This window comes from Carlito syrichta, unplaced genomic scaffold, assembly GCF_000164805.1.
Source record: "Carlito syrichta isolate Samal-C Ts95f unplaced genomic scaffold, Tarsius_syrichta-2.0.1 Scaffold314997, whole genome shotgun sequence".
NCBI lineage: Eukaryota > Metazoa > Chordata > Mammalia > Primates > Tarsiidae > Carlito > Carlito syrichta.
This window is the reverse complement of record NW_007259093.1, coordinates 389,848-405,854: the sequence shown is the minus strand read 5'-3', so window position 1 is coordinate 405,854 and position 16,007 is coordinate 389,848. Positions and strand designations below refer to the sequence as shown.

Below are 16,007 nucleotides of genomic sequence, written 5' to 3'. Positions count from 1 at the left end.
GGAGGAAGATGACCAAGACCGCAATTAGTCCACAGCCTTTTTTCTGTAAGGGACCGGATAGAAATATGTTAGTCTTTACAGGCCACAAACGGTCCCTGTTGCCTAGTCTTTGTGTCGTTGTATGTGTGTTTTTGTAATCCCTTAAACACGTAAAACCCATTATTAACTGACAGTTCATACAAAAGCAGGATTCAGGCCAAATTCGTGGGCTATAGTTCACATACCCCCACTAGAAGCCAGAACATTGTCGTTGCTCCATAACTGTTAAAGGAATAAACGTCAGGGTGGTTAATAACTAGAAGTAATTTATCCTTATCCTTGAAACACAAGGATGACTGAAAAATAAATGAACTAGGCATTCAGCTCCAGATTTGAGGAAACAGCAACAACCAAAAAGAAAGTAAGAGAATTTCCAAGGTTTTGAACAGACACTAATGAACCAGAAACAACTCTTTCAAAACTACATTTGAGTCAAAAACCAAGAGCTGATTCTCTGACAATCCAATAGAACTGGCAAACACTTGCCAACTCTGATAAAGAGAAAAAGGACACGTGTGTATACAAATCTAGATATATGGCACAGGAAAGAAGATAGGACTCTAACGTGCACATATACAGCGATTAACTCGAAGTAACTCAAATGCAAATACAATCATGTAAGGACTGGGAAAGATAGTCAAATATCTGTCACTAAATACAGCATAAGGCTCAATTGGCTTTTCCTTCTAGCTTTCATTAAATATGTGATTACTACATTAATTAAACTATTCAAGAGTAATGACTTCATGAGAAATGGAAGCTTTCTCAGTCTATTTTCAAGTTTAATATAACCCTAATGCCAAAACTTGATAAAGCCCCTGAAAATGTTAAGCCAATTTTATTTATGAATATAGATAAAGAAATTGTAAATAAAATATTGGCAAGTAGGATTCAGCTAAGTTTTAAATGATTAATACACGATAACTGGGAACAGTTTTCCCAGGAATATGGTAGAGTTGTGTGCTAGAGCCTCCTTACAATGGCTTGTGAGAACCAACCCCCCCATTCAGTGATATCACATCTGTAGCTTGAAGTCAGGCGTGATGGGTGTAGTATTTATATCATGGAAACCAGCAAATGTCGTAGATCAAGGCCTTTTCTCCCTAACCTCCCCTCACTTTGCTCCTGAGTTGGTTGCTAACCACTTGCCAGCACAAAATTGAATGTTAAGTATAATTTGACAATAGGAAGGTGAAGAAATGTGATCATGTCAAAGATACCGGAAAAACATTTGATAAAATTCAGTGGTCATTCTAAATACAATAGAAATAGAAGGAAACTTTAAACATTATAAATAGTACTTGTTTGAAACTGAGAGTGCACATTATATTAAACAGTGAAACATGGGATACACTCCCATTAAATTTAGGAACAAGATACACATATTCATTTTATGTTCTATATACATTGTTTGTGTTTGTATGTATATTTCTCAATCATAAAAACATTTAGAGGGATTGCTACTTCCTGTTTACCAGGTCCTGCCAGCAGAATACCATCGATGCAATGGACAGGCATGGTGTTTGTGGGATGTAAAGATGTTTGGAGTCCCTTGAGTCTATATTATGACAAATAAAAAGGGAGCTCGTAAGGCATGGACAGTAAAGTGAATACTCGTTTTCCTACCTGGTCAATACAAATCTCTTCCGATTTTGCTTATCAATGGAAATGAAGGCAAAAAAGCATTTTTCTAGGTTAACAGTTCCATGTCAGGTTCCTAAGGCTGTGTTAACTTGCTTTGGAAGTGGTATCATCTGGAATAGCAATTGTTTTTTGACATCATCACCTAATTAAATTTGTGATGATCTACTGTCATTTTTCATGACTCATCCGACTTTTGCCGTGGCCAAATAGAATCTCTAAGGAGAAAAGTTACTGGCTTGTGAGGCAATGACCCCGGTTATAGCCACTGAAAGGCTTTTATGCAGAGGAAGGATGACTGCTTCTGAGACTGGGGAGAGGCAAAGGTTGTTCAGGGGGATTTGGAGGTTTGCAATTCTCAGCCTCATCCATGTCTGTCTAGGACTTAAAGGAATTCCACTCCCTCCCACCAGTGCCCTTCTCATAGTGTAACAGATCTGGTGGAGTGGAGAATTGAATTATGCTCAGGACCTAAGTTGTATTTGCCTATAACCACAGGATATGGAGGAGTCCTCCAGTGCTCCATGGATGTGTTCCTTTTTGTATATATTCATAACATTGAGTTTCTTTTTCCCTGTGTATGCCCTCTAGGGCTGTATAAAGAAGAGAGGCCATTCTACAATCAGGTAATGCTACATTTGTTGCCATGGTGACTGAATGCCTCCGTTATTTAAGCCCCATAATGTCTTACTTGCCATTTGCAACTCAACCCATAGTATCACTGGTGATAACCTGAGAAATTGTGGTACCACCACAGTCATAGATTACCCAACCACCACTCCTCTCCCCAGGCAAAGAAGTTACCTCTGTGTTTCTTGAATATATATTAGCAACATAATCATAGAACTGCATTTTGAGGACCTGTTTCCTGGGGCTTCTTCTGGCACCAATTACTGTATGAAACAAGGTTCTGACAAGGAACAGGAAACACGCAAATTAGGGTAATTTGAGGAAGATTTAATAAAGGTACCAGTTAGGAATGTGGGGATAGGGAATTACCATCCCTAGGCCTGAAGGGATAAGGAGAGACAGCAGAATCCTAAAATGACATGTAAGAAACTGTGGGAAAGTCCAGGCCTCAGGGAAAAGCCATGTAAAGTTACCTCAGTCAACAACCTCAGATTTTGTCCTAGCTGACAGCACCAACCACCAGAAATGCAAGTGAAGATGCTTCCAGATGTTGTGGAGCAGAGACCACCTGTTCCCACTGTGCCCCAAAGTCTTAACCTACAGAATCCATGAACAAAACAAAATGGTTGTTTATATGACACTAAATTTTGGAGTAGTTTGGTACACAGCAACAGTAACTGGTACAGGTAGAGAAAGTCACTCTGAGGAAAGCAGTGACCACCAGTGGAGAGATAAAGTCAACTTCTCTACAAGGAAAAAAAGAGAAGAAAAAATATGCCTATCAGGCCAGGCGCAGTGGCTCAGGCCTATAATCCCAGCACTTTGGCAGTCTGAGGTGAGGGGATTGCCTGAGCCCACGGGTTCAAGACCAGTCCAGGCAACTTGGTGAGACCTCATCTCTACAATAAATCAAAAAAAAAAAAGCTGGGTGTGGTAGCACGCACCTGTAGTTCCGGCTACTTGGAAGGCTGAAGCAGAAGGATCGCCTAGCCCAGCAGGTCGACACTGGGGTGGCTGTGAGCATGCCACTGCACTCCAGTCTGGGCGACGGAGTGAGATTCCAACTCAAAAAACAAAACAAAATATGCCTGTCTTACTCTCCTCCTTTCCTCTGATCTTTTGAAAGTGCTCCCTTTTGGTGAAATCCAAGCAAAAGCTAGACAACAAGGTAGCCTGTTGATATATTCTATACAGGTCTGCCTCACAGAACAAGAAGCAGGATACAGACGCGGGAAAATGTATCCCAAGGGACAAACAAAAGTTATCTTGCTGAGAGCATTTGAGGACTTTGAACTAGATTCTGAAGACAACAGGAAGACATTGAAAGGTTTTAGGCAGGGGACCGACAAAATGATTATCTTGAAAACGATGTGCAGCTTTTATCAGAGAAGAGACTAGGAGTAGGGGAAGACTCCTTAGCAATGTAGCAGATCAAGTATGAGGTGATGGGGCCCTGAGCTGTGGTAACAGCAGTATAAGTGGAAACGGAAGGAATGTGAGACGCATTATGAATAAAAAACTGACCAATTTTTAAAATAAAAGTAAGGGAAGAGTAGACAATAATGCTAAGGTTTTAAGCTTGTTTAATTAAGGGTCTTGAGCCTACCCCTGGAGAATTCATCAATTCCCAAGGTTTCTCCCCCTCTTTTTATGTGGAAGATACAACTCTTCATCTCCTTTCATGGTTTTGCCTCCTAGACTCAAGTTTTTCCACCTACAATGTTTCAACCTGATTGCCCTACTATCACCTCAAACCTAGGATATCCATGAGCAAATTCACAATCTTACCAGCACACCCAGTCTCGAATCACATATTTCTGTCAGTAGAGCATCTCTTCATTTCCATCATCTAAGAGAGCCTTGACACTGCTGCATTTTTGTTGATTTGTCCATAATCACTCCTATTGCTTATAGGTGAATAATTCTTTTTTGCAGTTAAGTTTGTAGAAGCTAACAGTGTTTGTCCAGTACCTGAAATCTGTCAAAAGCTCTATGAAAGATTCATGCATTCTCTAGAAAGGACTCATTACATACCATTAAGGTCCCAGTGGAATTTCCCCGATAAGTCTGCCACTTCTTCCCTTCAAGACTATACATGATGATAAACTGAGAGATGTAGAGGCTGGAGAACTTCTGGCGGGCACCCTGGGTCATGATGCCGTGAATGATCACCGGTGCCAACAGATCCACCTACCAATTAAAACAACACTTTATTTTAACCTCCTGAAATTAATCGTTGGCTTGGGAAGAATCTACACTACTACAGGTGTGCCCATCATCACCTTACACGTGCAAGTGAAATAGACACGAGTGTTGAAATGTGGATGTGTGTGAAGATGTGGGATAAACAGCGGGAATGAATTGGAAGGTGCTTGTTGAGTTCCCAGCTTGCTTCCTGACAAAACAAAGCACTTCCAAATCGCTGAGCCCTCATTTCCTCTATACCTCTGTGCTGCCCACACCTCAGCTTCAGCCTAGCCAAAGCCAGTTTCCTCCCCTCTCCCCACACCAGACTCGCCCCGACATCACCATTAGTGATAAAAGGCTACACCTCCTTTAAATGTTAGTTCAGAAACGATTTCTCCTCCTAGCAAAGTGCTGCACCATCTTATACAGGTTGCTTAGCTTTCCTTCCTTATTCACCGGAGATCCTTAAGGCAGTGGACCTGTTTGAGTCACCTAACCTCTCTGTGTCTTCATTTATCTGTCAAGTGGAGATAATAATAGTTCCTATGTCAAAGGGCTCACATAAGGATTAAAGAGTTAATACATGTAATGTGCTGTGTTCAGTGCCAGGCACGTACTAAACACTCAATAAATGTTAGCTTTTATGTTCTCTGCAGTCCCAACAGCTAACATAGTGTCTGGTATAATATTGATGCATAGCAAATGCTTTGGAATGAACAATGAATAATAATAATAGTGATGAATAATAATGAAGAAACCAGGGATCATGCAGCATTACAAGAGGTATCAGTTACTGCCTTAATAAGCAAGTCAAACTTAACATGTTCTCACAGATGCCTGGCACACCCACATTGGACCGGTCATGACTCATGCTTAGTAACTGTCTCTTTTAGTCGACCGTAAGTTCCAGTCCTATACGCATTCAAAGGATATTGCTTACCACTTGCTTTGCACAGGGAATACAGTAGTAAACAAGAGACAAAACCCTGTTCTCATGGAGTACGGGAAACAGACCTTATGTCACTCTCATTTTTTTATTTGTTAACTGCATCAAGTACTAGTGATAACTGCAAGAGAAAAATGAAGCAGGTTCCAGGACAGAGAGTGTCAAGATTATCAGAAGGTGCAGCACTGTCTTTTCTCAAATTAGATGGTATTCCCAGTTGCAGACACTTCATATTTCCTCTTGGTGTTGTGGCATAAACAACTGAAATCACCAGGTGCAAAAATCATGTTTCTTCATGTAGATAAAGTACAAGCCTTTTTTGGACCACTAGTTTTTTTTTTAATTGAAGTCTCACTCTGTCACCCAGACTGGAGTACTTTGGCACAATCATGGCTCACCGCAGCCTCAACCTCCTGGGCTCAGGTAGTTCTCCTGCCTCAGCCTCCCAAGGAGCTGGGACTACAAGCTTACACCACTGTGCCCAGCTAATTTTTGTTTAATTTTTTTGTACAGACAAGATCTCATTATGTTCCTCACACTGGTCTCAAACTCCTGGGCTCAAGCAATCCTCTTGCCTAGGCCTTCCAAAGCTCTGGGATTAGAGCCATTGTGCCCTGCAGACCACTGATTAGTGTACCTTCTAGCAAGGTACAAGGTGATGGAGGTCAGGAAGTGCTTACAAGGTGAGAAGGCCTGAAGAGTGCACAACAGCTTGAGGAGCACCAGGTGACCACAACCAGGTAGTCAGCAGTGGAAAGTCAGCATTGTTTCCCCTTTTTTGTAGAGAAAGGGTCTCGCAATGTTGCACAGCCAGGTGTTTTACTACAGCCTTGGCAGCCTACCTGAAAACATAGGCCCTATGGAAACCAATTCTTTAGTTTACAAAGTTACCAGATCAATAAAATGTTTCACTGAATCTCTCAGCAGGGTAGATGGCAAAAACCACCCTGAGGATAAGGTGATTTAATAAAGGTTGGATAATAACACAATTAGGTGGATTTGTAACTGGTTTAATTTCCAAAGGCAAATGATGATAGTCAGTAGATGATATCAACTTAAAGGGAGAATTCCAATGGGAGGACAGTCTAATAATTATAAATTAAGGCTCTGGAGCCCAACTCTCAGGGCTTGAATTTTGGCTCAGTAACTTGTTGGCTGTGTGGCTTGGGGCAGAATAACTTGTCTATACTTCAATTTTCTTACCTGAAATAGGATGATAGTAACATCTACCTCATAAGGTTGTGGTGAGGATTCAATAGCTTGGTTTGTGTTGTGCTCAGATAGGGAAGCCCTGTCCACGTCAATATTTTGGTCAGGACTTTGCTAGAGTATTAAAACGTTACTGATCAAATCAGTAAATATGTAAAACTAGAAAGACTAGGAAATACTTTGGGAGACAGAAGGTTGGCAAGCTGAAACAATGGGTCAAATCTAATAGGTGGAAACAACAGGGTGTGTCACTCAGGGTTCTTTGCTAGGCATGGACAAGACACTTTGCTAGTCTTATCAGATTGTCTCCAGTGAGGAAGATCTAATTCCTCAAAAGGAATTGAGAATGTTATTATAAGAATTAAATTGAGCCGGGCTCGGTGGCTCAGCCTGTAATCCCGCGCCTTTGGGAGGCTGAGGTGAGTGGATTGCCCGAGACTGCGGGTTTGAGACCCACCTGGGCAACTTGGCGAGACCTCATCTCTACAATAAATCAAAAATTAGCCAGGCGTGGTAGCGCGTGCCTGTAGTTCCAGCTACTTGGAAGGCTGAGGCGGAAGGATCGCCGGAGCCCAGTAGGTCGAGGCTGCAGTGGCCGGGAGCAGCCACTGCACTCCAGTCTGGGCGACAGAGTGAGACTCCGACTCAAAAAAAAAAAGAAATACAAGGGGAAGAATGTGGTTTGACAGCACAAGCAAAAAGATACTTAGAGATCAGGGAACAGCAGTTCAAACTGAGTCAAAATTGGCAGAGTCTACAAAACAATGCTGAGACATTCATAGAACGTGCTCTTTGCATCTGCTCACTGCTAAGCTGGTTAATTTTTCTCTAGTCCCTATTTACTATTTAAACCTCAGGAAAAATGGAAGAGCAAGTGTAGTCTTGTAAAGAAGGAGAATGTCAGCCGGGCTCGGTGGCTCAGCCTATAATCCCAGCACTTTGGGAGGCTGAGGTGAGTGGATTGCCTGAGTCCGCGGGTTCGAGACCCGCCTGGGCAACTTGGCGAGACCTCATCTCTACAATAAATCAAAAAATTAGCCGGACGTGGGAGCGCGCGCCTGTAGTTCCAGCTACTTGGAAGGCTGAGGCGGAAGGATCGCCGGAGCCCAGCAGGTCGAGGCTGCTGTGGCTGGGAGCGGCCACTACACTCCAGTCTGGGTGACAGAATGAGACTCCAACTCAAAAAAAAAAAGAAAAGAAGGAGAATGTCCTCAGCCAACTAAGAAGAGGAAGAAGGGATCCAAAAGTTCATATCTGTCTGCTCTTGAAGGGATCACAGGCCTGACTGACCACATATTGAAGTGATAATATTTTCAGACATATTGAGTTAAATACAATGTAAAGTGAATTTCACATTTTTAAAAAATTTACCTACCAGAAAATATAAAAGTACACATGTGGTTTGTATTTGTGGCTTGCATATTTCTATTGGATAACACTGCTCTAGAGAAAATGGAGAAGTAAAAAAATCCGAAAGACTGGGTCTTTTAAAAGAAATTGATTTAGCCAACTTAAAGACGCCATTTTGGGTGTTGATTACAACTTAGTTAACCAGATTCTGTTTTAGTAAAGAAGTTACATTTTCTTTGTATGTGGGATGAGGGATTGAACCATTTATTTCTGTGCTAAAATCAAGGGAATTGGAGTAAAGGACAATGAGGCAGTGTGAGGCATCTAATAATAGAATACGCAATCTTGAGAGATGATGAGTTCAATACTGTAGAAAGTATTCAGATGTTCTAATCTCAGAAGAAAGACTAAATAAATAGGACACATCAGTATACTCAATTCTATTCCCAGGTCTCACATTCATGAATGCTTTTGTGGAAATCATAAGCTATTCTATTCTTCAGTTTTCTCATCTATTAGCAGGGGTTGGATGGGAATTACTGCAGTATAAAGATTGTAAGCATAAAGCTTCAAGCTTGCAGAGGAATACATGACATGATGTGACATCTGTCCCATCACTGATGATTAAATTTTCGAACCTTGATCCAGGAAAAGGGTTCCTTGGTGCTCCAGGCATTGATTGATCCAGAATGATGAAGTCTGGCCAGATTTGGAGCCCACTGTCCTTTGCCCAAGAAAGGAAAGAGAGATTAAATTCAGCTGGGTTGGTCCTAGACATTTGAGAATAAAATTACTCCCTTGAGAAAGGTTAATCCTCGCTGTGGTGAAGATAGAGAAAAACATAAAGGTCTTTAAATTTTATTTTATGTTATTTTAAAGATGTGGGGTATAATTCAGGATTAGGTATACAAATGGTTATCGTACAGGTAAAGTTTGACCTCTCTTTGGTCTCTACTTAGCCTGGTTTGAGATCAGGTACCCTTATTGATGAAGTGTGCCCCCTCTCCCTGGCAGTTTCCCACTACTGCCAACATAAAGGCTTTTCAGCATAGCAGTATCAACTATTATTTAAGGATTTTGCTTGTCATTCTGTCCATTTTATTTTCTGAAATTTAATAATTTTGATTTTTAGTACTTCAGCTAATACTGGAATTTGTTACCAGCACTACCATATATTTATTATACAATATATGTTCACTGTAGAAAAATTAGAAAATGAAAAAATATAAGTAAAAGCAAAAATAAAAGAAATTTTTAAATGTAATCCTTCCACCCAGAGAAAAATATTAGTATTTTGGTATATAATTCTCAAGCTTCTTTCTCAAGGGGAACTTTCCCCCTCTAAAACAGGGGTTGGCGACCTTTTTTTTCTGTAGAAGGCCAGATAGTAAATAATTGAGGCTTTGGAGATTATATGGTCTCTGTTGCAACTATGTGACTGCTATTGTAGCCATAGATGGTATGTAAATAAATGGGTGTGGCCGCGTTCCAACATAAGGCTTTTTTTTCAGTGGAGTCTCACTCTGTCACCCAGGAGTGCAGTGACATGCTCACGACCACTGCAGCCTCGACCTACTGGGCTCAGGTGATCCTCCTGCCTCAGCCTTCCAAGTAGCTGGAACTACAGGTGTGTGCTACCATGCCCGACTAATTTTTCTTGATTTATTATAGAGATGAGGTCTTGCCAAGTTGCCCAGGCAGGTCTCAAATCCCTGAGCTCAGGCAATCTTCCTGCCTCGGTCTCCCAAATGTGAGCCACCATGCTTGGCCCCAACATAAGACTTTACTATGTATGCTGAAATTTGAATTTTATGCTTCTCACATGTCGTTAAATATTCTTTGTATTTTTTCAATAACTTAAAAATGGAAAATCTGTTGTTAGCTCTCATGCCATACAAAAATAGGTGGTGGCCTGTGGGCAGTAGTGCTCTAAAACAATGTTCGAGAACTCTATAGATGCTATTCAAGCTTTATCATGACTGCTTATAGGAAAGTGTAGCTTCCTGCTACAGCGAAGAGAATGAACTCAAGGGGTGAAATACTGAACGGTGGGAGGATACTTAAGGTGGAAGTGTCATTGCCCAGGTGAGAAATGATGGTGACCTAAATGAAAACGGTCACAGTGGGAAATGGAGAGGAGGTGATGGATTTTAGCGGCATCTGTGGAATAGAACCAATAGAAGCTTGGAGATGAACTGCTTATCTGAAACTCTCTAACAGAAATAAAAAAGAATCGGCCCAAGTTCTTGGAACAAAGATAATGGTATTTACCATATTGTCCTGAAGCTGTAATCTGAAAATCTTTAATGCGTCCAGAAGCCATTCCCAGGGGAATCTGACACTCTGAAACCAAACAGAGGGAACACAGTAGCTAGAAGGACACAAAATTCAGTTTCTCAAATGTAGGTCAATGAAAATGAGAGAATATCAACAAATGCTGAGTTTTTAGTGTTTGTTGTGCACCAAGAGCTGTACTAGCTCGTTTCATTCACCTGGACGGTGCTACAATAATTCACGTTTTGCAGGTGAGAAAACTAAGGTCCACATGTAAACAGTTCTCTTACTTGTTTGGCGTTAAATCTTCAAACTCTTCACAGTAATATTTGTAAGTTATCTTTGGTAACTAAATCAAAATTAAGTTCCAAAATTTGCTATTGGAGATCTTGGAGTTTCACCAAGTTGTGAAAATGAGAAAAAAAAGTTTATTTAAATATCTAGAGCTTTAGGTTCAAAGTGTTCAAAGCTTCAAGCATATCTTCCTGCCTCCTCTGAGGGATTCTGATGATTTGTGCCAGCAATATTTCTTTTAAATTTGATAATGATGTGAGCTTGTATTTATTTCCTGACACATTGCTACTTACCCTTGCTGTACACCAGAAAAAGTGTGCTCATCCCAGCATGTAGGTGCTCGCCAATAAGGCATTCTACTCGCCAAATTCCAGCTTTGGATGGTAACATTTCCACTGTCTCAAAAACACCTTATCAAACCAAAAAGAACAAAAATTATTTCTTTTCCCAAAAAATAATCATGGGATACATTGGCTTATGCAGGCTATCAAAGCAGATCTACCAAATTCAGTTCCACCATTCCTGGACCCACCAAACCCAAAGTGCTTACTATGTGACCCCCATAGTTGGGGGCACTGGAGATTGAATTCTGACCACCCCCACTTGCTCCCTTGGAAATGAGAGACAGGGTGACTATGTTTTAATGGCGGGGGGCAAGAAAATGCTACAGTATCAGGATTGGCTTGCACTCCCAGGGTTTTTCAGTGCAAAAGGTATATTTCCCATTGACTGGATGTGGGCTCTGGGGGAGAGAGAAATCAGGGCGAAGTCCTATTGGATCCAGTCCACTAGAGCTGTCTAGAGGGGTAAAATCACCTCAGCAGCAAGAAGCTGCAAGTGACTGCTAAGGAGCTAAGACAGGAGTCCCGATCGACCACCAAGAATAAGGGTGAAAGTAACCAGGTCAAGGGGGTTTCATGGGGAAGAGTCCCATGAGGAAGTCTCTAAAGAGCTCCCTGCAAGAGAAAGAGTCAGCCTTAAGTATGCCAGGTACAAACAGTGTGAAGCTAGCTTGTAGCAATGGTGCCAATTGCAAGAGTTATCCTATCCCCTCATCTGTAGCCTATCCATGTTGGAGCTCAAAACTACAACTAGCAGGGAGTTATGGGGGAAGCATGATAATCACAGAGTAGTGAAAAAGAGAACTCAAGCATGTCTCCCTTTCCCGAAGCAGACGTCCAGCCTAATGAAGGCTCAAGTTGGGGGACGGAAGGTTGAGCTTACATCAAGTTCAGAATTTGGATTAATTTTTTGGAATGGACATTGTAATTTCTGACTTGAACTGGATATGTGATATAAGGTAACTGCAGGCCTGTTTATTACTTGAGAGTGAGCCGAAAAGTCACTGAGTTTATCAGAATGTTTACAAAGAAATAGAAACTATTAAACCTGTTTCAAAGGGACAGTGGGTAACCAAAATAAAATGGTGTTTTGATCAACATCGTGAGTAGTGGCATTAATTATCCATTTATTCGGTTCTATTTCCTTTATAGCAACTTTCTGTACCTAAAACTATCTTGTTCATTTGCTCATTTACCTATCTCTCTGTATGTGTGAAAAAGTAAGTTACCCGAGAGCATGGAGCTTGTTCGCTTTGTTCACTGATTCTATTCCCAGTGCTTGAACCATTTGCAGTAAGCACTCAACAAACACAGTAGGTAGAAGAAAGAGCACAGACTAGCTCATACCTGGATAGAGGTTGTATACTGCCATTCTATACTCCTCTTTTTTCCGTACCGTGAACACATGCCCACTGAAGTGAATAGAATGGATGTTTTCATTGCTGCCCATGCTGAGCAGATACCATCGGATCCTTTGGTCCTGAGCCATCACCAATCCAGGCAGCGTATCCATTACGTAGCCATTGATTGCTGGAGAAGGAGAACACAGAGAAGGCTGTGAAAATCTATTATAGAAGTTTCCTTCCCTCCAGTCCACCATAAATACTGACACCTATGAGGATTCCACTCCCACACGTATACTCTAAATTAATACAATGTCCAGGTCTCTGGCTCAAGGCTCGTTTGTCAAAGTGCAAACTGCATTTCACAGTGAGTAATATTTGGACATGGGATATATTACCATGGAAGCGATAATTCTCTTTAAAAGCGGGGTCTTCCATCTGGATGTTGCAGGGAGCCCTGCAGTTCCTTTCCATGTTTTCAGTGAAGTACCAGCTCTTGGTCTCATCAAAGATAGTGAAAAACAGGGCAAATTCCTGTACTGTCACTTGTCTCCCATGAGCAGGGTTCAGTGTGTTAGTGTGGCATATCAGAAGGGGTCCAATCAAGCCCGAGTGTACATCTTTTTCCTAGGGAGGGAAGACATCAATCCGATGAGTATAAACTCTCTCACTTACGAACAAGAGTGGATTTTTCATCAATTTTTATGCCGCTCCAACCTGCCACCATCTTCTCAAAGTATAATTCATCCTCTTCAGTAGGTTCCACTGTGATATTTCTTTTTCTTTTCTTTCTTCTTCTTTTTCTTTTTCTTTTCTTTCTTTTTTTTTTTTTTTTTTTTTTTTTTTGAATAGGGTCTCACTCTTTCGCCCAAATCACAGCTCACTGGTGAATCAACCTCCTGGGCTCAGGTAATCTTCCCTCCTCAAAATCCCAAGTAACTGGGAATTCTGGTGCTCACCACCGCACCCAGCTAATTTTTGTATTTTTTATTTTTGTGGAAACGAGGTCTCACTATGTTGCCCAGGCTGGTCTCAAACTCCTGGGCTCAAGCAATCCTCCTGCCTTGGCCTCCCAAAGTACTGGGATTACAGACATGAGCCACCATGTCTGACTCTGAGTAGCATTTCTAAAACACAAATATGATGTCACCTCCCCTATTTAAAACTTCCCATTGTATGTAGGATAAGTACCACAATTTTTAGCAGACAACACAAGGACCGTTTGTTTTCAAAGTGGCCAGCACAATAGACACCTGCTTACCAGATCAACATCAGAGAAATAAGCCCAGGCTTTGCAGTCAAACTCATCTTTAGTGGGTGCCATATGATGTTGTACTTTCCAGAGGTAAGTTCTGGTTTCATTAGGCTTGACAAAGTTTTTTCTAGGTTCTGCTCCTTGCCTCTGATCATCGTCATAAGAAATAAGGCTAGAATAAAAGGAATAGGGACGAGAAGCCTGATTTTTGAAAGTTACCTGCAGAGGAGAGAAAAACACAAAAACAAGAGCCTTTAGGATCTGTTTTTTTTTTTTTTGAGTTGGAGTCTCACTCTGTCGCCCAGGCTGGAGTGCAGTGGCACGCTCCCGACCACCCCAGCATCGACCGGCTGGGCTCCGGCGATCCTTCCGCCTCAGCCTTCCAAGTTGCCAGAACTACAGGCGCGCGCTACCACGTCCAGCTCATTTTTTGATTTATTGTAGAGGGGAGGTCTTGTCGAATTGCCCGGGCTTGTCTCGAACATGTGGGCTCAGGCAATCCACTCACCTTGGCCTCTCAAAGTGCTGGGATGACAGGCTGAGCCACCGAGCCCGGCCATCTTTTAGGATCTTAAAATCCTTAGCTTAGGGGTTAGATCCCTAATAGGAATGCCCATCTTCTGGTCTTAATCCAAATTTTTAGTACCCTGGGGGAAGTGGTACAAAGGATGGATGTTAGAACTCAAGCCTAAAACCTATAGAGGAAATCTTGAACTCAATGTTGCAAAGAAGAAAATCCCTAAACACTTAAAAGCAATTTCAAAGTAGAGGGGAAAATGTCACCACAGGGGTTTTAAGAAATCATAACCCCAGGAGCTGATACTTAAACTTCTTCATGGCAAATTCCAGGAAGAACGCATATTATCTTTTTAAAAGACTTGTTTTCAGCTGGGCTCAGTGACTCAGTCTATAATCCCAGCGCTTTGGGAGGCCGAGGCAAGAGGATTGCCTGAGCCCATGAGTTCGAGACCAGCCTGGGCAACTTGGTGAGACGTCATCTCTACAGTAAATCAGAAAGATTAACTGGACGTGGTGGTATGTACCTATAATTCCAGCTACTTTCAACTGAAGTGGAAGGATCACCAGAGCCCGCAGGTCAAGGCTGTGGTGACCATGAGCGTGCCACTGCACTCCAGCCTGGGCCACAGAAGAGACTCCAACTCAAAAAAACAAAAAATAAATAAAAGACTTGTTTTCCAGACTTAAAAAATATACATATTTGTCATAGAACATATGGAAAGTAAAATTAAGTGCAAGGCATAAACATTTGCCCACAATGCCATAATTTTAGATCCTTCTATATCCTTTATATAAACAATCGAGACAATGGATATTTTCTGAAAAAAAAAAAAAAAAGAAAGAAGAAGAAAACTACTTTGATCTTTGGCTCATACAATGCGCCAAATAACTTTTAGTCTACAAGATTTATTGATGGATTAAAAAGTTAAATGTAAAAAAATAAACTAAAAGAAAGTACAGGTGATTTTTCAAAAATCTCTGGATAGGGAAGGAGTTTTATAGACATAAAAGCCATGAAAGTAGAAAAAAGAAAAATTGATGGGCTACTACCTAAAAATTCAAGCATGTTTTATTATAAAAACCAACATATATAAATTTAAGAGACAGCAAACTTGAAAAATACTTTTCACTAAAATGTTCAGTGGCTTAATGTCTCATATATAAGGTAATATAATTAATAAGGAAAGCATTCCTTCAAAAAACACAAATGTGCAAAAATCATTACCAGTTAATTTATAAGGGAAAGTCTTAAAGTGTTCACATACATTGCACTTCTAGAATTTTATCCTGGGAAAAGAGTTATTACAGAATTATTTATATACTGAAAAAAAGAAACTGTCAAAAGGTTGTTCATAGCAAATGGTTGCATAAACTATGGTTTCGTAAATTCATGCACTAGACTATTATGTAGTCATTTAGAAAAGATACTTAGGATATGTTTCTGTTTTTTCTTTTTCTTTTTGAGTCAGAGTCTCACTCTGTCACCCAGGTTGGAGTGCAGTGGCCCTCACAGCCACTGCAGCTTCAACCTGCTGGGTTCAGGTGATCCTTCTGCCTCAACCTTTCCAAGTAGCTGGAACTACAGACGTACACCAGCACATCTGGCTAATTTTTTGATTTATTGTAGAGATGAGGTCTCGCCAAGTTGCCCAGGCTGGTCTCGAATCCTCTTGCCTCCGTCTCCCAAAGTGCTGGAATTACAGGCATGAGCCACTACACCCAGTTAGGATGTGTTTCTAATGACATAAGAAATGCTTATTTAGTCAAAAAACAAGAAGCAAACTTATATATGGTATACTTTTTAATATATAAAGAGAAAAATACATAGGAAAAGAGATAAATATATACACCAAATTGATAATTATGGGGTTATTTTTTGTTTTATTTTATTTTTATTTTTTGAGCCGGAGTCTCGCTCTGTGGCCCAGACCGGAGTGCAGTGGCTGCTCCCGGCCACCGCAGCCTCGACCCGCTGGGCT

The 16,007-nt window shown here is 41.1% G+C and overlaps 1 protein-coding gene across 1 annotated transcript in view; it reads right to left on the bottom strand.

The window, feature by feature from the left end:
* Positions 1–224: 224 nt before the first annotated feature.
* Positions 225–16,007, bottom strand: part of LOC103274839 (coagulation factor VIII-like) — a gene marked incomplete at its 3' end in the record, with an annotated part of 111,613 nt that continues 95,830 nt past the window's right edge. Inside the window, exons 16-23 of the mRNA XM_008072261.2 lie at positions 13,516–13,728; positions 12,653–12,881; positions 12,259–12,441; positions 10,864–10,980; positions 10,274–10,345; positions 8,641–8,726; positions 4,345–4,500; positions 225–261 (exon numbers count right to left, since the gene is read on the bottom strand). Of these exons, the coding sequence (XP_008070452.1) occupies positions 225–261; positions 4,345–4,500; positions 8,641–8,726; positions 10,274–10,345; positions 10,864–10,980; positions 12,259–12,441; positions 12,653–12,881; positions 13,516–13,728 (1,093 nt within the window). The remainder of the gene's footprint in view (positions 262–4,344; positions 4,501–8,640; positions 8,727–10,273; positions 10,346–10,863; positions 10,981–12,258; positions 12,442–12,652; positions 12,882–13,515; positions 13,729–16,007) is intronic.